Raw genomic sequence first — 24304 nt, 5'->3', positions numbered from 1 at the left:
TTTTATATGGAAATACACTAGTGACTTTATTTTTTTTAATTTTTATTTTATATTGGAGCATAGTTGATTAACCATGTGTTAGTTTCCGGTGTACAGCAAAGTGATTCAGTTATATGTGTCTCTATTCTTCAATTTCTTTTCCCATTTAGGTTGTTATATAATATTGAGTATAGTTCTCTGTGTTATACAGTAGGTCCTTGTTGGTTATCTATTTTAAATATAGTAGTGTGTACATGTCAATCCCCAAATCCCAATCTATCCCTTGCCTCCCACCCTTCCCCCTGTTAACCATAAATTTGTTCCCTGAGTTTGAGTTTGTTTCTGTTTTAAAAATAAGTTCATTTGTATCTTTTTTTAATAGATTTTGCATGTAAGCAATATTGTATGATATTTGTCTGCCTTACTTTACCTAGTATAATAATCTCAGGGTCCGTCCATGTTGCTGCAAATGGCATTATTTCATTCTTGATGGCTGAGTAATATTCCATTGGACATATGTACCACATCTTCTTTATCCATTCATCTGTCGATGGACATTTAGGTTGCTTCCATGTCTTGGCTATTGTAAACAGTGCTACAGTGAACATTGGGGTGCATGTAAGCCTTTCAAACCATGTTTTCTTCTGGATATATACCCAGGAGTGGGATTGCTGGATGATATTGTAGCTCTGTTTTTAGTTTTTTAGGGAACCTTCATACTGTTTCCCATAGTGGGTGAACCAATTTACATTCCCACCAACAGTGTAGGAGGCTTCCTTTGCTCCACACTCTCTCCAGCATTTATTGTTTGTAGGTTTTTTGATGATTGTCATTCTGACTGGGTTGAGGTGATATCTCATTGTAGTTTTGATTTGCCTTTCTCTAATAATTCGAGATGTAGAGCATCTTTTCATGTGCCACTTGGCCATCTGTATGTCTTCTTTGGAGAAATGTCTATATTTAGGTTGTCTGCCCATTTTTTGATCGGGTTGTTTGTTTTTTTTGTTTGTTTTTTTTGATATTGAGCCCCAAGAGCTGTTTGTAAATTTTGGAGACTAATCCCTTGTCAGTCTCATCGTTTGCAAATATTTTCTCCCATTCTTTGGTTTGTCTTTTTGTTTTGTCTGTGGTTTTCTTTGCTATGCAGAGGAATTTAATTAGGTCCCATTTGTTTATTTTTCGTTTTATTTCCATTACTCTAGGAGGTGGCTTGAAAAAGATATTGTTGTGATTTATGTCAAGTGTTCTGCCTATGTTTTCTCTAAGAGTTTTATAGTATCTGGTCTTACATTTAGGTCTTTAATCCATTTTGAGTTTATTTTTGTGTACAGTTTTAAAGAGTATACTAATTTCATTTTTTTACATGTAGCTGTCCAGTTTTCCCAGCACCATTTATTGGAGAGACTGTCTTTCCTGTATTGTGTAGTCTTGTTTCCTGTGTTGTAGATTAATTGACCATAGGTGCATGGGTTTATTTCTGGGCTTTTCTATCCTGTTCCATTGATCTATATTTCTGTTATTTTGCCAGTACCATACCATTTTGATAACTGTAGCTTTTTTATAGTCCGAAATCAGGGACCCTGGTTCCTCCAGCTTCATATTTTCTTTCTCAAGATTGCTTTGGTTATTCAGGGTCTTTTGTGTCTCCATACAGATTTTAAGGTTTTTTTGTTCTAGTTCTGTGAATAACGCCATTGGTAATTTGATAGGGATTGCATTGAATCTGTAGATTGCCTTGGGTAGTATAGTCATTTTGACAATATTGATTCTTCCAATTCAAGAATATGTTATATTTTTTCATCTGTGTCATCTTTGATTTCCTTCATCAACGTCTTACAGTTTTCAGAGTACAGGTCTTTTGTCTGCTTCAGTAGTTTTATTCCTATGTATTTTATACTTTTTGTTGCAGTGGTAAATGGGATTTTTAAAAAAATTTTTCTTTCGGACCTTTCGTTATTAATGTGTTAATTAGTAGCTAGATATCTTACTGAATTCTCTTGTCGTTTTTCAGTTGATTGTACAAAGATTTAATTATGTTTATTGATAAACTATGACTTTCAAATTTTATCTTATTTTTGTCTTAATTGCATTGGCTTTAAAACATTGTTAAGTAATTATACTAGCTACATACTGTATTTTATTTGTTTTTGATTAGAAGAATGGAAATCTTTCTAATATTTAACTATCAAGTTTGATGCAGCTTTTGGTTTGATACATACTCCTAAACTTTTGAGATTGACATCAAAGAGTTTAATTGCAGTTTGGAGCTTAATTGAAATTTGTAAGTTAATTGCAGTTTGTTTTTGCTGCTATTTAACAGGAATAAAACGATGGTCTAAAGGTGTCATGGAAGGACTGCCAAGTTTGGGGGTTCATATGTATCGGCTAATTTCAGAGGATCTTAACTAATTGACGTTTTCAATTTTTTTCAGAATGGCCAAAGTTTTCTGGTTTTGGATGAACAAAGATTTGCAAAAGAAATTCTTCCCAAATATTTCAAGCACAATAACATGGCAAGTTTTGTGAGGCAACTGAATATGTGTGAGTATGGACAGCAGTTTAATTGGAGTACTGTTATCAGTCACTGATTAAACCATTTCCCCCATTAAGATGATAAAGGAAAATATATTCCATAGAAGCACCATTAATTTTAAAGTTTTTAGTTTTGTCTATTTAAAATTTTATTCACAATCAATTTTGAATCTTTTTCAGATGGTTTTCGTAAAGTGGTACATATTGACTCTGGAATTGTGAAGCAAGAACGAGATGGTCCTGTTGAATTTCAGCATCCGTACTTCAAACAAGGCCAGGATGACTTATTGGAGAACATTAAAAGGAAGGTGAGCTGTTGTTAACATGTTTTAATTAGGTCATTAACATGTAGTATACTTGGCTAAGGCATATTTCATTTGTTGAAATTAAGAAGGTACTGAAATACACAGGTTTTCTTGTTGGGACAACTTAGACTAATAAAACTTTAATTATTTTGCCCTCTATTTTTTTTTTTCCTCTGCACTCAACTGTATGGAGGGCTCAGTCTTTAAACACTTTTTAGAGGAAAAGAAATGTTTACATTCTGACTTAGGATAAGGAGTCATCTATATTGTGATGGCTCACTCCTTATAATTTAGCTTAAAAAACATAAGTTCCTACTAGAAAGTCAGCTGTCTGGAGGGCCTTTTTCTTTAGTTCACTGCTGAATATCTAGTGCTCAGAATAAGTCCTTTATATATAGTAGGAATTTAATAATACATTTTTGAATGGATGATATGTTTTGCTGAAATAAGATATTTTGACTAAATTCACAAGGTGGGGTGGGGGGCGGTAAAAGGGTAGTGGGCCATGAAAGAACATGGTCTTAGCGTACAACTATTCTGCATAAATTTAATTAAAAGTGGAATGCAATAATAAATAGGCTTGGGGAAATTACAGGCAATTTGACAGAAGGAAATGAAAACAAAAAAAAAAGCCCTTAAGTTGCTCCTGCTCATGGAAACTTTTCCACATTAAAAATAAATAAATAAACTGATTATTCCTTATCCTCTCTTTGAGCTATGAAGTCTATTCTTTTCCTGGGCTTTTGGAACTAAATCTCACTTCCTGGACAGGCTACAAAAACGTCTTATAACAGGGAAGTTTTGAATTATAATCATGGTGTTTAGTATTTGTTTAATTTCCTACATTTACTTTTTGAAAGGTTTCATCTGCAAAACCAGAAGAAAATAAAATTCGTCAGGAAGATTTAACAAAAATTATAAGTAGTGCTCAGAAGGTTCAAATAAAACAGGAAACTATTGAGTCCAGGCTTTCTGAGTTAAAAAGGTAAAGTATTATTTCCGAATAAATCCTAACATGGGGGTTGGTGTGTATGTGTGTGTTGAGGTTTGGAGATTGGTGCTTTAAGTACCTAGATTACATTGTTGAAGCCAAGATCAAAAGCCTTTTTCTTAAGTATTGATTCCCTTTATTTTTTATTTGTAGCTATAGACTTTACCCCAATATTGTATTTTCATGATAGTGTCAAAAGAATATATAAGCCTGGTCAGTCAAAACAATTTGATACACAAGTGTTACTAATGAAATAATAGATCATTAAGTTGGTGTATGAAACTATGATTCTACTTAGGTTGACTTTCATATGTTTACACACATATGAGGACCACAAGCCATACTACAGGGACTTCTCTGGACCCAGTGGACCCAGTGGTTAAGACTTCACCTTCCAATGCCAGGGGTGTGGGTTCGATCCCTGGTTGGGGAGCTAAGATTCCACATGCCTCGCGGCCAAAAAACATAAAAAAAAAAGAAACAATATTGTAACAGATTCGATAAAGACTTTAAAATTAGTCCACATAAAAAAATCTTAAAAAAAAATACCACATACGTTACCTATTCTTTCTTTTATAGAAGTTTCTTAGGACATTTTCTATGTGGCCTATCTTTTAGGAAAAAGTAGGACACAAAAAATAGGGAAAAAAGGACACTAGAGACTTGTCCTACTTGATACTTACTTTACATAGACTTGGGAAAGTGATATTCAAACCTTTTATCTGCAGAAAAGTGCTGTATTTTGTTTTACTACAATTTTTGGCACCGTTATCCTAATGCCACAGTAGCAACTTGTGTTATAGAGTAGACCTATATTTCTCTTCTTAGTAAGTAGTTGGAATTCTCTTATAGTAAATAGGTGCCAAGGTCTTAAGAGTAGTTATTTTATGTATTCTGTCCCATTTCAATTGTGGGGCGTTAGTTTCGCTATTCTCAACTCAAGTATCTTCATTGAGAGTAACCTTGGACTTTGATTCCCTTTTTTAATAAGCCTTAATTTGAAGCTTGCTCGTTTTGCATGTTTTATTTAAGCACTTATGTTGGTTTACTCTATGTATCTTGTGTCTGTTGAAGTGCCCTTTGACCCAGTTCCTTGAATCTCAGGTTTAGCTTTTAAGGAGTGGGATCCCAAATTCATCCTGTAAGTCTTAGTGGTAACCATTCTCCTACTTATCTTTAGTAGGCAGATGACAGTATCTTTATATTTCTGAGTCAGAAAAAGTACAGTAGTTATTCAGTAAGTATCACAATCTTATTTTCTGTGCCCTCTATATTTAAATTCAGTCCCTTTTGTAATAGTTTGGATTGAGGAAGATGGCTTTTGTGTAAATTAACAAAAGAGCAAAAGTTAGAGCATTTAATAGAGGAATTATCTTTCAGGCCTTCTCAAAATTATCATTGCTGCTAACATTTAATAACAGCAATTTCAATAGAAGATGGTGAATGAAGGAAAAAAATACTATTACTGCTGGGCATATAATTGGTTTGTCATGTATTTAGATATGCTTTAAAAAACATTTTTAATATGCTTTAAAAATACCAAACATTTATATGCTTGTGTTTGAGACAGTTTTAGAGTCTTATAGACTTCAGCTTGACATCAATACTTACCAAATTGTCTGTGTGATCTTGGGTAAGTTTTCTCAGTTCTCTGAGTCTCAGTCTCCTCATCTATAAAATAGAGATAATTCCTTTCTTGACAGATTTTAGAGAAGTTTAAGTAATACACATAAAATGTTTAGAATAGTGTCTGGCATAGCAAGTGTTGGGTAAATGTCATTTCCCCTTTAAGAATTGTTTCCTAAGCACAAGTCCTGAATTCACATGGTAGCCGTAGTTGAAAAGTTAGCTTATTTTTTAAACAAGAAGTAATGAAGCAGATTGTCAGAGGAGTAAATGGCCTACTATGTATGGATGTAAGCATAAATCTTAAGTTTTTGTGCATACATTGCCATGAGTAGACGATACTACAGTTATGAAGGAAGGATTCTGGAGTTGTGTCAAGGTTAGTTGCCATTATGTGTAATTGAACCAAAGTTTTCCTAGTCTCATAAAGATATATAGTAAAAACTAGTTCAAGTCTGATGTTCTTAATTAAAGATATTGAGGTCTGGCTTATCTGACTGAATTTTTTTATTTTTATTTTTCATAAATGATAACATAGTGAGAATGAGTCCCTTTGGAAGGAGGTGTCAGAATTACGAGCAAAACATGCACAACAGCAACAAGTTATTCGAAAGGTAAGCTTTTTTCTCTGTGACTGTAATCTGCATTTGTTTAATGAGTACCATTTGTGACCCCCCAGAAATCTCTATTGAGTAGTCAGTGATTGATCTTAGTTTCTTATGTATTGGGTACACAGAAGTAAAACTATGAAATCAAACAAATTAAGCCAAGTGTTACATATTCTTTGTAATAAAAAAAAATTTCTTATTAGCTAAGTTTAGTCATTCCATACTTCCAGATAATGTTTCATTAGCTTTTAGTAAAATTTTTTTGCCTGATATAACAACTTTATTATACTTCATTCTTAGGAGTATAATCAATATACTACCAATTTCTTAACATTTTATATGAAAGACATAGCTTTACTGTGTGGGATTTATTTTTGTTTTTTGTCTTACTGTTTTGTATTCTAAAAGGCATAGATATGGTCTTGGAAGATAAATGACTAATATTTTCAAATCAGTCGATCAAATTATGTGTTCAAAAAAATGAGTTATAAGTGTATGCCACTATTAGTACGTGCAGAAAAGCAGTTGATGTAGTGTTGTAAAATAAATCCTAGGTTTTAGTATATGAGCTGAAAATTACTGGGGGGAACAGAAAATCTCTCTGCTGCAATTGTGTCCTTGTGATTTAATCTTCTCATATCAGCTTGCATATGTTAATAAGAGGTGAAACATAAAAGTAATTAAGGCAGCTATTTTTTGCTCGTGAGTAAACTGGACTAAGTTTAAGCAACAGGTTTTATGGGGGGAGGGAGGGTGGGAGAGCTTCAGTTTGTTCCTAGTCAGAGGCCGTTAGCTAAAAATAGTGTTATGACTGAAAGGATATGGGTGTAGTGGAGCAGGCTTAGAACACGGAGATGAATGGTAGCTCTAGCCTTTGGCCCATAGTCAAAATAGATACACTGATTTTTAAAAATAAGTATGCAAGTGAAGGTTGAATGTAGGATTCAACTTTAAGTGTTTAGTCCAAGTACATGTATTTTTAAAACTTCCATAGTTGATTCCAACTTGAAGCCCTGTTTAAGAATACCTGATTTTAAATGATAGGTATACCTTAACATGTGCTTTATTTTTAAAATCTGTTAATCTTTTTCAGAAAACAATGTTTTGATTAAATATCAACTCACAGTACTCCATAATTTGTTGGGTTTTTTTTCCTGAAAGCAAGGATAGTTGGTAAAATACTTATTCAACATTTCAGTTTTTCATGAAAGCTAACATTCTTTCTGCTCAAATTTGAGGTTGAATCTATGTGTTTTAGTGGGGTTAGGGAGTTTACATAATGCATGATGACAGGTGATAATTTTTTCTCTATTCCTGGAATTTGTTTCTAATTCTGCCATTTACTGTTTGGCCTTGGATTAATTGGAATAATATATGGGAGGTGTCTGTTATAGAACTTGTCAGCTAAAGAAGTCCAATGATGTAAATGTTAAATGCCTCATCTTCTCCTTCAGGAAAAGAACTCTACAACATAATGCCAAAGTGTCAAAAGAGAACTGAAATACACAGCAAATTTCAGGAGAAATTTAGCCAGAGATTCATGTTCTTGTAAATTCAGCCAACTAATGTTTTAAGAATTTTCCCTAACACTTTTTTATAAATTAACAAAAGTAATTGGACTATTTCATAGATATCTTTAAGGTTAGATGTTGTCTTTTCATCAGCTGTCAGCATTTTCTTTTGAATAAGCAATTTAGTGGCTAACCTCCTTTTCATAGACTCTAATGCTGTCTGATTCTTCAACTAAAATGTCTGTATTTTTCTCCATGGCAAAGTTAATACTGATTGTAAGGCAAACCATTTAGTAGCCTCGTTTGGGGGAGAACGTACAATATTAAAGCTATACAGTGTGTATTTTCAATGGACAATTCTCTATTTTAATTACATAATTATATTTCATAAAGCTTGTACAAGGAACTCTTCTGCAGAGTCTAAATAGTCATCAGTCACTCGGCCTTTATTCATAACATCTCAGTGATATACTGCTGCTTTTTTTTTTAATAAATTTAAAAAATATATATATATATCTTTGGCTGCCTTGGGTCTTCATTGCTGCGCGCGGGCTTTCTCTAGTTGTGGTGAGCAGGGGTCACTCTTTGTTGTGGTGCGCAGGCTTCTCATTGCGGTAGCTTCTCGTTGCGGAGCACGGGCTCTAGGCGCGCAGGCTTCAGTAATTGTGGCATGTGGGCTCAGTAGTTGTGGCTCGTGGGCTCTAGAACGCAGGCTCAGTAGTTGCAGCTCATGGGCTTTGTTGCTCTGTGGCATGTGGGATCTTCCTGGACCAGGGCTCGAACCCGTGTCCCCTGCATTGGCAGGCATATTCTTAATCACTGCACCACCAGGGGAGCCCCTATACTGCTTTTAATAGTTTACCTTTTTAACTCCTTTAGGCAGTATAATTTCAAGGCATACCCTAAACCAGTGGTTCTCACATTCACATCAGTATCACCTGGAGGTCTTGCTAAACAACACATGTTGCTGGACCTCATCCTCAGAATTTAAGATTCAGCAATTCTGGAGTGAGGCAGAGAATTTGCATGTCTAAAAAGCTCCTAGGCCAGTGCTGCTGGTCTATGGACCACACTTTAAGAAACACTGTCATAAAATATGAAGGATTGTTTGCATGTCTTGATCTGTTTAATAGTCTTTTTCTAAATTTAATCAGACTTTGAAGATTAAATTAGCTTCCCATGATTGTCAGCAGGAAGCTTTTTTTTTTTTTTTTTTTTTTTTGGTGGTACGCGGGCCTCTCACTGTTGTGGCCTCTCCCATTGCGGAGCACAGGCTCTAGACACAAAGGCTCAGTGGCCATGGCTCACGGGCCTAGACGCTCTGAGGCATGTGACATCTTCCCGGACCGGGGCACGAACCCGTGTCCCCTGCATCGGCAGGCAGACTCTCAACCACTGCGCCACCAGGGAAGCCCCAGCAGGAAGCTTTGACAGATGTTCAGTGTCTCAATAATAATTTTTCTAGAGTTAGCCAATAAACTTTTTCTAACTTGAAAATAGTAAGATCTATTCTGAGAGAGTTGGCAATTTCTTTTGCCTCTAATTGTATTACCTGGTATAAGAAAAATATCTGTCAAACATCAGTTTTCTTTTCTGCATCATAATCTTCTTTTTTTTTAATAAATTTATTTATTTATTATTTTTTGGCTGTGTTGGGTCTTCGTTGCTGCACGTGGGCTTTCTCTAGCTGCGGTGAACAGGGGCTGTTCTTCGTTGCGGTGCGCAGGCTTCTCATTGCGGTGGCTTCTCTTGTTGCGGAGCACGGGCTCTAGGCGCGCGAGCTTCAGTAGTTGTGGCGCGTGGGCTCAGTAGTTGTGGCTCGCAGGCTCTAGAGCGCAGGCTCAGTAGTTGTGGCGCACGGGCTTAGTTGCTCCGCGGCATGTGGGATCTTCCCGGACCAGGGCTCGAACCCATGTCCCCTGCATTGGCAGGCAGATTCTTAACCACTGTGCCACGAGGGAAGCCCCATCATAATCTTCTTGAAAGAATTTTAAGTAAAAATAGGGATCTCTATCCAGGCATGCTTGGTACTTATCATCAAGACAAATAATTGAACTGAATATTTGATAGATAAATAGATGGATGGGTGGGTAGGAAGCTAGATATATAGATACATATATGGGTAGATGGATGTCCTAGGTACCTCTATATTTTAGGTAGCAGCAACTTTATCACAGGTTGTTCTTCTGCCTGGGTGCTGGTATATTTCTTTAAATATCATTGTAAGATGCATCCAAATTTAAAATGTTAATATGTGAGAAATTATGTGACTTAGAATAGAGGACATACAGTACCTGAATTAATTTTATAAGACTTGTAATATAGACTAAAGAATTAAGAATCTATGGTGGAATATTTTTTATTTATATTTTCCTTTTAGATTGTCCAGTTTATTGTTACATTGGTTCAGAATAACCAACTTGTGAGTTTAAAACGTAAAAGGTAAGATTTTATGATAATACATTTTGACCTATCTATAGACAACCAAACATCTTAGAATTTAATCATGAATGGTCTACATTTGCTGAGTATATGCGTGTTGTCCCAGATGAACAGTTCTCCCTTGTTAAATTATACTTCTAACATTTCAAGAGTGGTGGTGTTTCCTACGATTGTCATCTTGCTGTTTTTGAGAGATTAGGATAGCCTAAATGGTCGTTTTACATACGTACGGTTTATAAAGAGTTCATCTTTCATTCACATTAGCAAATTATTGTAGCATTAGAAGGCCTCAGTGAGAGAAACTCTTAAAAAGAGGATACATGCTGAAAAGAGCATAAAAAAATTTTTACTTGATATCTCATGTTTAATCCACTCACAAGGGTCTTTAAAAACCTGTACATTGACCATGGGTTGTGATACCCATAAATGTCAGTAACTACCTTTGTCATGATTAAAACATAAGGAGAACAGTGGACAGAGGAATAGGTAGAAGGAGAAAAAGATTATCTTGTAAGGCAAAGGATTTTAGCGGAGCTTGGTTATACTTACAGCTTATGCTGTAGAATTAACTCTACTTCCACTGAGTCTTTGTGATATTACCTACTTTTTACTATGTAAGTACCATAAAGAGTTATATAGTTCAGTCAGCAATGAAGTATATTTGGGGAGAGTAATTTATAGTGTTTATTATAACAAAGATAACACAGAAGAATGGAGAAATAAAAGCAATAGATACACTCATCCCCCATAACCCTCCAAAGAGGTAATGGTTTTTAAGAGTTTCTTGTGTACTGAAATTTTTTATTCATTATTAAAATGAGTGTGTTTATATGTGGCTAAACTATTAGAAGCAATTTAAACTCCATGTATGTTTGCTCACTGAACTTCATGTATATCTTCTGATTTTCAGACCTCTACTTCTAAACACTAATGGAGCTCAAAAGAAGAATTTGTTTCAGCACATAGTAAAAGAACCAGCTGATAATCACCATCATAAAGTAATTTTTTAAATTCTGTTTTATATTTATTATCTCAAACTAAATTTTATTACAGCAGTATGTCATGCATTTGAAAAAGTTTAGTGAATAATCTAACTGTTCATCCTCTAGCTTTTAAAAATCATGACATTTTTTATCATTTGCTTTAGATTATTTTAAGAAATAAACTATTACAAATATAGTTGTCTCAGTTACCTGTTCCCAAGTTCATTTTTCTCTCCCTCTCCAGTCTCCCCTGTCACCCAGAGGTAAATCACTATCTTGAATTAGTATATATCATTCCCATGGCTTTTTGATGTGTGAATCCATGAACAATATTTGGTATTATTTTGCATATGTCTAAGCTTTATATAAATGATATCATTTTGTACATATCATTTTGCAGTGTGGCCTCACTTGGTCTTGCTTTTGAGATTTATTAAACATAGAGATTTAGTTGATCTTTACTATATGAGATTAATTGAATATTATGATAATGTAATTATGCACTTGTTCATTGGTTATTTTAAGTTGTTTCCAACTTTTATTATAAATGTGTACAGACCTAGACTCTTTTACTGTAGCAATTTCAAAAAGTATTTTTGTTTACCTTCATTTTTTCACAAGCTCTCTGGGTAAATTGTCAGACTTATACCCAGTGGCAATTAGTTGAGTCCAGACTTCTTTTAATATCTGATTATCATTGTTACTTTCCAATCTTAGAATTCTAAATACTGCTTTAGATATATTATTAAAGTATTGAGATTTTTGTTCTCAGGCAAGTCAGAGTTAACCTGACATCTGGTTCCTCTTCCCACTGTTTAAATAATCAAGCATACTTGTTTTTAGGATTGAAGACTCATGTAAATGGGTGAAGATTTCTTAATTTAACTTGATTTACATCTTTTGCCTCTATATTATCTAGAGTTGAAATTGATAGAATTTTCTATTATATTAATGACTTTAGTTTGCTTTGGAGAATTGAATTTTTTTATTAGTGTATCCATGGTCTGAATATAACTGTAGCTGAATTTAAAAAAATAATAATTGCTAAAATGCCAGACTGACATTTAGCTGTGGAATAGTTGAAGTATTTTTCCCCCCTATTAAAGAAACCATTTAATGAGTAAGAATAAAACATGGCGTCAAACAGAGTAGCTTGAGATGAAATAATCCCCATCAGCCCAGTGGCCATCTGGTTATGTTTGAGATTTCTGATGAAGTCCTAAGACTTTTTTACTCTTTGGCTAAAAAAAATACTTTAAAATTTGAAGATCTTTTCATAGAAACATTCTGAGGCATGTCATCTTTAAGGTCCCTTACAGTAAAAGAAATAGTTAAGTAGCATGCAGATAATACATCTCATACCTCTGTAAATTGGTACTTCTAATACCAATTTAGTGTATAAGTCCCATAAGGGCAGAAAACATATCTGTTTTGCTTACCATCGTATCTCAGAGCCCAGTTAACATTTTTTAAATGGTATATTGTTTGGTAGTCAAAATAATTTCAGTTTTTTGATATATTTTCTACCTGATTTTTTAGGTTCCACACAGTAGGACTGAAGGTTTAAAGCCAAGGGAGCGGATTTCAGATGATATCATTATTTATGACGTTACTGATGATAATGCAGATGAAGAAAATATCCCAGTTATTCCAGAAACTAATGAGGATATTATATCTGATCCCTCCAAGTAAGGAGATTGTGAAATAAAATTTTTGAAAATATTACTCTTTTTTAATCAGAGATCTAAATTTAAAACTACTTTATTCTTTGATAAACTAATATCTGACTCATTTTAATTTTTGAACTGAAAAATTGAGCCAAATTATTCAAGCACATAACCCCCCTCCCTCCAGCGAAAAGACTCCCAGCAAAAAGTAATGAGAATGCATTCTTATTTTTAAAGTTTGGAGTTAAAGACCTTTAATTGATTCTTTGTGGTCTTATATTGTATGAAGTGTCAATATTTTTCATTAAACTACACACCCAAGAAAAGCCTTTTGACAGGTGGTTTGGGGAGAGAGTTTCCATGGAGAGTGACTAGATAGGGTGAATTTATTGAAATAGTCTGAGAATGTAATTGGTTATTTCTCATATTGCTGATCTAGCTGTAGCCAGTACCCTGATATTGTCATTGTTGAAGATGACAATGAAGATGAATATGCACCTGTCATTCAGAGTGGAGATCAGAATGAACCAGCCAGAGAATCCCTAAGTTCAGGCAGTGATGGCACCAGCCCTCTCATGTCTAGTGCCGTCCAGCTAAATGGCTCATCTAGTCTGACCACAGAAGATCCTGTGACCATGATGGATTCCATTTTAAATGATAACATCAATCTTTTGGGAAAGTGAGTCTCATCTAAAGGTTGTCTAAATTTATTTGCTTTCTTTGTTTACTTCACATGTTCTTTTTCTCTTTGAATGATTTTCCTTTCAGGTTATGAACCTATGTAGTCAACCTTTCTGTTCTGGTTAGTGCTGAGCTCTGCAAATGGTATTTTGAGAAAGATTTAATTATCCCAGGAGCAGTCTTGGGATCTTCTTGTCAATTCCTCAGATTTCTGTAATGAAATACTTCTTTTTGAATGTCTTAAAAGTGTGTGTGATTGTGTGTATTTGTGTTATCAGGACTGTGGAATAATACAATCTCTATGAAGGAACTTATTTTATAGCAAAAGAAAACTAGAAGTTAGTGCAATACCCAGTAGTCAGAGGTTAAACATTTTATAATTTATAGTATAGAGGAAAAAGATAAATCAGACTGGGTTATTGCAGAACCTTTTTTCTTTAAATACTGAAGTTTTGTATAAAGGCTGTGGGTTCTCAATTAACTTAAGTTTTTTTGAATCCTAAATACTGAATAGGATCTCTTAAGGTTAAGAATTGGTAAGGATTCAGCAATTGCTAGGAATATTTTGCCTAGCTAGACTGCAGTGTGATTTTAAACATAAAAGCAAGGAAACCTAATATTTGATTTTTTAAAAATCTTTTTTCCTTAGGGTTGAGCTGTTGGATTATCTTGACAGTATTGATTGCAGTTTAGAGGACTTCCAAGCCATGCTGTCAGGAAGACAGTTTAGCATAGACCCAGATCTCCTGGTCGATGTAGGTACTTTGAATATTCTTTGTTGTACCAGCAGTTTGTGTATTTATGTATAGTATTTATAAATCAATGCATCATATTCTTGAATTCTACACTGTTTTTGCAGTTTATTTTTTTAAATGAATGGTTTTGTTTATTAGAATGAACAGATGGGTTCAGGAAAGTGAAGGAGGGTGATCACTATTGTCTCTGAGTAGAAGTTCAGTTAATCCCTGTGTAACAACATATCAACCCTGTTCAACAGTACTATTAAATCCAGGTCTTGTCTGGACTTGTTGCTGTGTTATGTTTTGCTCTAGAGTAAATTGTCATTGAATAGAAATCAGCGGAAATAGTATAAATAATTAGCCAGGAAACAGCATGGAAGCACTTCTTAATACTTCGGGAATTAATGTTTTTCAGTCAAATGTATTATATGTTATTATATTTAAAAATTTTTTGTATTGAGTCCTAAGATTCCCCTATTCCAGTCCTCACCACCACCTATATGAACTTGATTCCTATGTTGTCTGGACTTTGAATCCTTGTCTATCATTTCTGGTACTAACCTTGCTCTCTTTTCTCTTGTTCCTACCACTCCTCTCTCTCTTACCTAAAGCTTTCTATGTGGCCTGGTCTCATCCAGATGAATCTTGTTCTTTCCCCTATTTCCATTTCCTGTTGTGAACATTTTCTGTTGTGCTCTTTTACTTGAAAAGTTTTGTTGTTCTTTGTTTTGCATTTTTTTTCCTTAAAATACAGCTTCTCTCACATCAGAAGATTCTACAGTTTGTCAGTGTCACATGACTGTTATTTTTCCTAAATCATCAGTGCTTCACAGGATGGATTTCACCTTCTTTGAAGATTTCCTTTCCATGTTACTCTCTTAAATGAATTCAACATCCATGTTAATGACCTATTTGGACTTGTTTAACAGTAACTTGACAGCCCTTCTTGATTCTATCAGTCTTTGTCCCCAATCTGAATCCAGAGACCTTTTAGAATATCTGTCCCTTAGATCACTAAGAAGGAAATAAAATCCTGTAATTCTGACTCTCTACAAATCCTCACAGTCTTCAAGTAGGTCATTTTAATTTAACTTTGGAACAGTTACCATGTTCTTTTGTCCTCAGGACTTTATCCAGCCAACACTTCCCTATTCACAGAGCATAATTCACCATGCCCTGGTACTCTCATCAGCTGTGGAATCTCATATCCTTTCTTCTTAGAGGAAGTACTTCCTTTTTAAAGCCAGTTTGTACACCTGCCCCCCGCCTCTCTGTTCTTCTCTGTCTATCCTTGATCTTTTCCAACTGCCTTCAGTGGGTACAGATCATCTCCATTTTGATGTGTTGCTCTGCTCATTTACCATTCTGCTTCTCTAATCCTTTGACTACAAAACTGTAGAAATGAGTGGCTGTATTCGTTACTTTTTTTTTTCACTCTGTATTTCTTTTGAAACCCTGGATTGTCTTGCTTATTTACTCAAAGCCTGTGCTGTCTTGGTATATTCACTGTAAGTAGCCTGCAGCTTTTTTTTTTTTTTTTTTTTTCTTCTTCCTCCAAATTAGACCACTGGGCTAGTGGAAGAAGGTTTGTTTTGAATCAGACAGATTTTGGTTCCATTTTTGGCTCATGTTACTTACTAGCTAAGTTATTAATTTTGGGAAAGTTAACCTCTCTTGCTTAGTTTCCCCACCTGTTAAATATGGCTGATGCCTGACATGAAGGGCTTTTGTAAGGATTATAAGTAATTAACACTATTACTATTTAACATTATTGATTTTCTACTGTAGAACTTTTCCTGTTGATTTTAAAGGCACTGGACCTCTTTGTTCTCTTCCTATCTCCCTAACCATTCTGTTTCCTCTAAGAGCTTTTCTTTTTCTTGCTGTCTTCTACTTGTGGATATTCCCCAAGGTACCCAGTATTTTATCCTGTTTTTTCCTACCTCTCTTCTTTTTTCTGTCCTGCCTCTCTGGAGGGATTTTGGCTTGTAGGATTGCTCTCAAATATGTATCTCCAGCTCTTAATATTTTTTAAAGTAACCTTTGCTTGAATTCTAATTCCATGCCTTTGGGATCATCAGTTAGATCTTGCCTTAAATTATTTATGTTTAACACCAAACCTTTGTTTATTTTCTAAACTAGCTACCATTTTCTGTAGTGGTATCAGTCTTCTGTTTACCCACACAGGATAATAATCACAGTAATCTTGGTTTCTTTATCTCCTTGTTCACCAAGGCTGTGTATTTTCCAAAATAACATTCACAAACCATCCCTACTTTCTATTGGGTTGGCCAGAAAGTGCCTTCGGTTTTTAAGTAAAAATAAGACAATTTTTCATTTTCACCAAGAACTTTATTGAACAATGTATTCACCGTTTTGTTCCACTACCTTGTGCCATTTTTCATACACCTTCATGATTCCATCTTCCCAAAACTTTTTATCTTTTTGAGCAAAGAACTATTCCAGGTGCCTTTTACAGTCTTCCAGGGAATTGAATATTTTTCCATTAAGAGAATTCTGTAAAGATCGAAGTAAATGGAAATCTGAAGGTACAATATCTGGTGAATATGGCTGATGAATCGGAACTTCCCAGCCAAGCTGTAACAGTTTTTGCCTGGATATCAAAGAAACATGTGGTCTTGCATTATCCTGATGGAAAGATTATGAATTTTCTGTTGACTAATTCCGGACGCTTTTCATCAAGTGCCGCTTTGAATTGGTCTAATTGGGAGCAGTACTTGTTGGAATTAATCGTTTGGTTTTCCAGAAGGAGCTCATAACAGAGGACTTCCTTCCAATCCCACTATATACACAACATCACCTTTGGATGAAGACAGGCCTCTGGTGTGGTTGGTGGTGGTTCATTTCACTTGCCGCACAATCTCTTCTGTTCCACATTGTACAGTATCCACTTTTCATTACTGTATGGTATCCACTTTTCATCACAATTTGTTTTAAAAAGGAATGTTTTCGTTACATTTAAGTAGAGAATCACATGTAGAAATATGTTCGAGAAGGTTTTTTCACTTAACATATGTGGAACCCAAACTTGTAAGCGATTAACATATATATTAACCTAACAAACTTCATAGTGACTTTCAATGCTCAATTTGAATATTTTGAATATGTCAGCTATCTGCCACATGGTATAATGTTGCTTGTTCTAATTAATGTCTCGATTTGATCGCTATCAACTTCAACTGGTCTACCCAACTGTGGAGCATCGTCCAGTGAGAAATCTCCAGCATGAAACTTTGCAAACTACTTTTGACATGTTCAGTCAGTCACAGCACCTTCTCCATACGCTGCACAAATCTTTTTGTGCATTTCAGTTGCGTTTTTACCTTTCTTGAAATAGTGAAGCATAATATGCTGAAAATATTGCTTTTTTTCTTCCATCTTCAATATTAAAATGAGTACATAAAAATTCACCAATTAAAATTTTTTTTTTAAATGCACACTGATGTGACAGCTGTCACAATACAGTCTAGCAAGATTGTTTCAAATGAAGTTAAAGACAATTAAGTGCTACTAGAGCCATCTTACAGAAAAACCAAACGAACTTCTGGACCAACCCAATATTTTTACTGTTGCCTCTCTCATCTAAGACCTTCATTGTTTATTGTTTCATCCTTGAATTATGGGGTATTGTCATAAATAAAAAATCTACCCATAGGTTGCCTTGTTCTCTGAGATGGCAAAGATGGTAAGAACATGTGTGAGTAATAAGTATGCTGAGAAGCTCATGGGTTCTTGCTGCAGAGTTCAGTACAAGTGACCCAGTGTGGAATCAGTAGGAGAGACTTGACCTTAGAATTCAACCGTGTCAGCTCCTCATACATGATCTATTTTCCTACTTCAGACCATGCGTCTGCTGGGAATACATGAAGGTATCCCTGAGTCAGTGGGTAGAGGGATTGGGGCAGAGAAGGAGTGAGGAGTTTATACTGCCGGTCCTCCTCAGATGCCACTCTCAGTAGAGACAAAATCTGGTCAGACCTCTGAGGCAAGTACAAGCTGAACTGGTAGAGATTGGCAGTGATGTATAGTTACCTACTCTTAAACTGAGTCTCTTCCTCTTCATGGATCAGTAGGTGGTATGAAAGGAGGAAAAGTTAATGAAAGGAAAAGAAGAGCTGGGGATATTTTTAGGGCTACAGTGAATGTGGAACTTTAAGGAGAGGAATCAGTGTTTAGAGAGGGTGGAGGAGCCTCTCTGCCTTTCATTCTGTCCTGCAAACCATTTGGTGTGCTTATTCTCTTAAAATGCTTTAGTCAATATATTTCATTACTCAGGCCACTCCCAAGTCTCTTATTGCTGACAGAATGTCCTGTCCATTCATTGGCCTTGCCTTACCTTTTGAACCTTATGTATACAACTTACTATTCAACTCAGAACTTCTGCATTATTTGGACTTATCATCTTATTTGTAGAACTTACCTCACAACCATTTCTTCCTCTCTGTTGTTGCTAATGCTGTAACAATGTACTCCTTCATCCTCTCCTTTCTAAGTCCTAACCATTTTCCAGGAACTACATGTCACATAGTTTTATCAAGACTTTTTGTTTCATCTGAGGGACGGGGTGTGTGTGTGTGTGTGTCTGTTTTCCTTTCTCTTAGCTCCTTAGTACTCTTGAGCCCCACCATCCATTGTTATTGTAATACTGGATTGTATCTGATCATATGTTGCTATTTGATGTTGTTCTTATTTTGCCTTTTAGATTGTAAGCTCCTGGAGAGCAGGAATAGTGTCTTCATCTTATATTCTTCATGATGTCAGTTATTTCTTAGATGCTCAATAAATCCCTGTGGACTGGATGACTTTGAAGCTTATGACATAAACAAAAGTTATGTTTGTAAAGTGGCTGGTCTGAGGAGTGCAGTAAGCAGTAGGCAGTGGTCTTTGCATTTATGGCTTCCCTTGCTAGGTGAGGTGAAAAGAACCAACATGGAGTTAAGCCATTTGGTCAGAGAGCTCTACTTGAGGTGTAATTTGGGAAGCACTGTCATAGAGCAGATTCTATAAATTTATCACATAATTAGCAGGTAGTCAGTGAAGGCTCTTATCAGGGCAAGGGACTCAGCCCTGGGTGCCATTGAAGGCCAGAGGCTTTTAGGGAGGAAAAAATAAAAGAAATGAAGGAGAGGGGAGGTGGGGAAAACCACCATTTGTCTCAAGTGATTTACCCTACTACTTTGTAGAATAGAAATTCTTAAAACAGCTAATGCATGGGCTAGCTTGCTCTGCTTTTGTTCGTTTTTCTTTCCGCTTTCCTGCTTTTCTCTTCCAAACTTGTTTTACTATATGGAAACTTCCTAGTGCAGGAGCTACATCTCTTCACCCAACATGGCTGTATAAAAATTTTGAACACACAGTTAATTTTTTAAAAATATTTTTTAAACTTATCATCTTTCTTGTTTGGTCTTTCAGCTTTTCACTAGTTCTGTGCAGATGAATCCCACAGATTACATCAATAATACAAAAGTAAGTTTTAATTCGTGTGGCTCAGGACCCGTAGCTGTAAGAATTTGAAAAAAGTCCTAGTAAGTAGAGAGCAGTATCACTCCCAGTTACAAGTTACAAAAAGCATTTTATATTCTTACCTAATACATGTGATCAAGATAATAAAATTCTAGATGAAAAATTAGCTTTGGTTATGGGGTGAATCATTGCCCAGTTCTTCTGTGCCTTGTGCTATTAAGTACCAGTGTGAAATCAGCCCTCAATGTGCTGGGAGGTAAACTGACTAAATTTGGCATATTCAGGCATATCACTGAAAAAAATTATTAAAATATGATTTCTTCATGTTCTGTGTCTCCATTTTACATTCTTATTCCATCTATAAATAACTTCTCAGCATTTTTTATTGAAAATTCAAGGGTACCCATATTTTAAAATAAGTTCCTTCATTTTATTAGCATACAGTAAAAGCACAGGGATTTATACTATTTGTAGGTAAGGTGAGTAGAAACAGTGAAGTATGGATTTTGGACCTTTTTTTTAAGTAATTGTTTTATTTTCTTAAGTGTATAGTATCTGCACTTGGGATTAGCAGATGTTAACAAATTCTTTAGAACTGGTTTTTAATGAGTAATAAGAACAATGTGAAGTTGTTAGAGCAGACATTTAGAAATCATTCTGTTTTGTTGTGTAGCTTATTGTCTTGAATAGGTGTATACTTCATTTATCTTGTATTTATACCAGATTGTTCTCTAAGCCCTGCTTTTCATTGAATAAAAATGTAAATCAGGTCCCCTGAATGTGTGCAAATTCTAGATTAGTGGAATCAAAATTTAATTTTTATTTGTGTTCTTTATAGTAAAAAATGAACACATATTAAATAAATATGAGGTATTAGAGTGAGGAGGTGGAATTTTTCTGACCATTGTCATGTGTGAGGATGGCCTGACCACATTTTCTCCATTTTCAAAGTTCTATCCTGGGTAACTTAAAGTTGAAGGAATTTGTGAATTTTTGAACTAGAAGGTTGATTATACATTCAGTATTTGGATGATTTATATCAGGGGTTGTCATACTTTTTCTGTGAAGACTAAATATTTTGGGTTTTGCATGAAGCCAGGTATTCTCCATCACAGCTAGTCAACTGCAATTGTGCAAAAGCAGCCGTAGACAATACATAAAAGAATGAGTATGGCTGTGCTTCTGTAAAACTTTACTTTCAGAAACAGTCAGGATGCTGAATTTGGCATTTGGACTATAGTTTGGCTAGGTTTATATTATAAGAATCTGTGGACCACATCAGTACTGTGTTTCAGTAAATATGTTATTGAATGTTAGACCTTAAGTTGAATGAACCCATATCATGCATTCATTTAGTGAATGTGCTGTACTGTTTGTTTATTATTAGACGTTGAGTCATTTTCTATTCTTGAATCATCTCCTATTCTCAAAAGCTTTTAGAAATAGCTGTTAAACAGCAGGTTTACATATTGCTCTATAGTACTATAGACAAATTTAAATTGAGAGTGATTTTTTTATCATAGTTTTAGAATCTAGATTGTTTTTAAATAATTGAGACATCAGCTGTCATTCCCTTGCTCATGACAGGTATTATGTGACATGTATTACAGCACTCTTTACTAATGAGTCAGGATGTCTTATACTCCTCACTATAGCAGTCTTAAGTGGTCACTACTAATAAGCAACAATTTGTATGGGAGAGGAAACCCATTTGTCATCCTGGTTCTCATATGCATTAGAATAACAACAGTGGCATCCTTGGAAAATACCTATTTTAGGAAGTAGAAAAATACAGGAGGTATTATTTCATTAATGTTTATTTATTGTGAATGCTAAATGAGAAATATTTTAATGTAAATTTTTGGGGAAGTTTAAGTAGTTTTTATTATGTCTTGGAGTCATTATTATCTATGAAGCCTGGAAACTTGTACTGCTTAATTTTGTGATGAATATCAGGGAAATTATAGGAATTAGTATGTTTGTTACACCTTATATAATTTACAAGCATGCAGCTATCTGGGACTTACAGCTATTCAGGAAAAATTGTGAACCTCAGCACCTCAGTTTGAACATCGTTGAAAAGAGCACTGAAGAACTTAACATTTAAAGATTAATCCCCTTACAATCAGATGTAAGGAGAGAAGACAGTGGTTGAAAGAAGCAATTTAAATGACAGAAAAGAATTGAAAGAGCCAAAAAAGGAAATGAAGAAACACCACCTCAACTTTGAGGCTTCCAAATATAGGGATAAATAGTTTGAAGGATGTTATCCTGAGCTACTGTAAACATGTTCACTTATGCTAAATATTCTGTTTGTGAGTGAAAAGAAATGTGTAATATGTTTTAAATCAAAGCTGTTTAAAATGAATTTAATTGTTTAAAGAATTATCTTCATTAGCAATTAGAAACTAGCCATCTTTGATTCATTACCATCTTCTACTCTTGTCAAATTCTGTCTGTTCTACTATTGAAATGCTCCCTCCTTTTTGTATTTAGTGTCATCCTAGTTCACGTTCTTTGTTTCATCCACCTGATGACAGCAGTTTTCTTAGCCAGTTTCATTACCTCTACTCAAATCTCTTTCTCTCCCTAGTTCATCTTTCCTGATGCTCCCCTTTCCCATGTATTTCAGAGAACATACCAATATTCTTATACTCTACCAGTTTTTAATTTTTTGCTATTTTTCAGGAACATATAAAATATGAGACAAGTATTTTTATATTATTTTTTCTCTTTTAGTCCGAGAATAAAGGATTAGAAACCAAGAGCAATGTAGTTCAGCCAGTTTCAGAAGAGGGAAGAAAATCTAAACCCAAAACAGGTAGGTATAAATGGAGTATTAGTTTTTTTAAATAAAGATTTCTATGTAGAAACTGGGGGCCAAGGAAGGTTTTGCCATGCTTAACAATTGAACACAGATTTGTATTATTAGTCTCAGTTCTATGCATAACGTATCAAGGTTCCAGCATATAAAGGAAATTGAATTGGTGTGGTAATAGTTCTTAAAGATTGTCATTTTTCCCCCCTATTTAACTTCAGGAGAACTGAAAGAACCCTCAGTTCTTAATTATTGAATAAAAGTATACATTTTCTGACTTGTACATTTTTATTTTTATTTTATTTTATTTTATTTTTTTTATTTTTTATTTTTTGGTATGCGGGCCTTCCTCTGCTGCGGCCTCTCCCGTTGCGGAGCACAGGCTCCGGACGCGCAGGCTCAGCGGCCATGGCCCACGGGCCCAGCCGCTGCGCGGCATGTGGGATCCTCCCAGACCGGGGCGCGAACCCGGTTCCCCTGCATCGGCAGGCGGACGCGCAACCACTGCGCCACCAGGGAAGCCCTGACTTGTACATTTTTAAATTTACTGACACGAAGTGTGATATTTCTTGTTTGGCTATATAAGGGTAATGATTGCACATATGCACATCTGCTTCTGTTTTTTCCACCATATAACTTGAACTCTATATATGCTGGTGATAAAAGATCAGTCTTCTTATCTTTGTTATAGATAAGCAACTTATACAGTACACTGCCTTTCCACTTCTTGCATTCCTCGATGGGAACCCTGCTTCTACTGTTGAACAGGGGAGTACAGCATCATCAGAAGTTATGTCCTCTGTAGATAAACCCATAGAAGTTGATGAGCTTCTGGACAGCAGCTTGGACCCAGAACCAACCCAGAGTAAGCTTGTTCGTCTGGAGCCATTGACTGAAGCTGAAGCTAGTGAAGCCACACTGTTTTATTTATGTGAACTTGCTCCTGCACCTCTGGATAGTGATATGCCACTTTTAGATAGCTAAATCCCCAAGAAGTGGACTCTACGTGTATATATTCATCAAAATGATGAACTATTTATTTTAAAGTATCATTTGGTACTTTTTTTTGTAAATTGCTTTGTTTCGTTTAATCAGATACTGTGGAATCAAAAGCACCTTTTGCTTTTCTCACTAACCACACACTCTTGCAAAGCTTTCAGATGTTACTCAGCTACGTAGGTACATAAGATTTGATGCGTTAAATCACAGTATTGGCATATCTTTAAGTTGGATTCAAATGGCCATTTTTCTCCAATTACAGCAAATTGGATTTGTTTTTTACATGTATGTTCATTAACCCAGTTAAACTTTTTGTTTGTTTGTTTTACTTGTTGATGCTGTCTTGTTTGCATTGAGTGTAAGTCACTATAACTACTGGTAGAACTCCTAAAGCTTTCTCTGTTCCAGTTGCTTTTATTAAGTATTTTTCACTTGGCTTCTTTATAAAACTGGGAACATAAAGTGCCTGTATCTTGTAAAACTTCATTTGTCTCTCTTGGTTCAGAGAAGCTCATTCATGTCTGACAGGAAGGGCAACGTGTACTTGAGTGCTTGCTGTCTGATGCAGTCGCAGCTCCGTGTACATAGAAGGGGGGTGGGTGCCGTCAGCCCATCCACCTCGCTGGACTAGTTTTAAGTAAAAGTTTTCCGGTTTGTTTGTGTTTTTTTGAAGCATACTATTTAGTAAAATAAATATAATGAATGTTGCGTACTAGTATCTGTTATGTGTCTTCTTTGGAGGTGACATCCATGTGATAGTTTTTCCTTTTCATAGGAAGTAGACAGACTTAAACTGTAAACTTTGTCTGTTGTCCATTCTTTTTTTTTTTTTTTTTTTTTTTTTTTTTTGCGCTACGCGGGCCTCTCACTATTGTGGCCTCTCCCGTTGCGGAGCACAGGCTCTGGACACACAGGCTCAGTGGCCATGGCTCATGGGC

The 24304-nt window shown here is 35.3% G+C and overlaps 1 protein-coding gene across 3 annotated transcripts in view; it reads left to right on the top strand.

Moving 5' to 3' along the window:
* Nucleotides 1-24304, top strand: part of HSF2 (heat shock transcription factor 2) — a 38569-nt gene that overhangs the window by 12812 nt on the left and 1453 nt on the right. The window contains exons 2-13 of one of the 3 annotated variants that reach the window (XM_024122611.3): nt 2412-2520; nt 2692-2819; nt 3677-3801; nt 5972-6047; nt 9933-9994; nt 10905-10992; nt 12517-12665; nt 13084-13323; nt 13975-14080; nt 19499-19552; nt 22289-22370; nt 23059-23232. In XM_024122611.3, the coding sequence (XP_023978379.1) occupies nt 2412-2520; nt 2692-2819; nt 3677-3801; nt 5972-6047; nt 9933-9994; nt 10905-10992; nt 12517-12665; nt 13084-13323; nt 13975-14080; nt 19499-19552; nt 22289-22370; nt 23059-23232 (1393 nt within the window). Of the gene's footprint in view, nt 1-2411; nt 2521-2691; nt 2820-3676; nt 3802-5971; nt 6048-9932; nt 9995-10904; nt 10993-12516; nt 12666-13083; nt 13324-13974; nt 14081-19498; nt 19553-22288; nt 22371-23058; nt 24079-24304 lie in introns of those variants that run through there. The other 2 variants (XM_024122609.3, XM_024122610.3) reach the window with 2 other exon arrangements.

The sequence above is a fragment of the Physeter macrocephalus genome, chromosome 10, assembly GCF_002837175.3.
Source record: "Physeter macrocephalus isolate SW-GA chromosome 10, ASM283717v5, whole genome shotgun sequence".
Taxonomy (NCBI): Eukaryota; Metazoa; Chordata; class Mammalia; order Artiodactyla; family Physeteridae; genus Physeter; species Physeter macrocephalus.
This window is presented reverse-complemented; position numbering and strand designations above follow the sequence as displayed.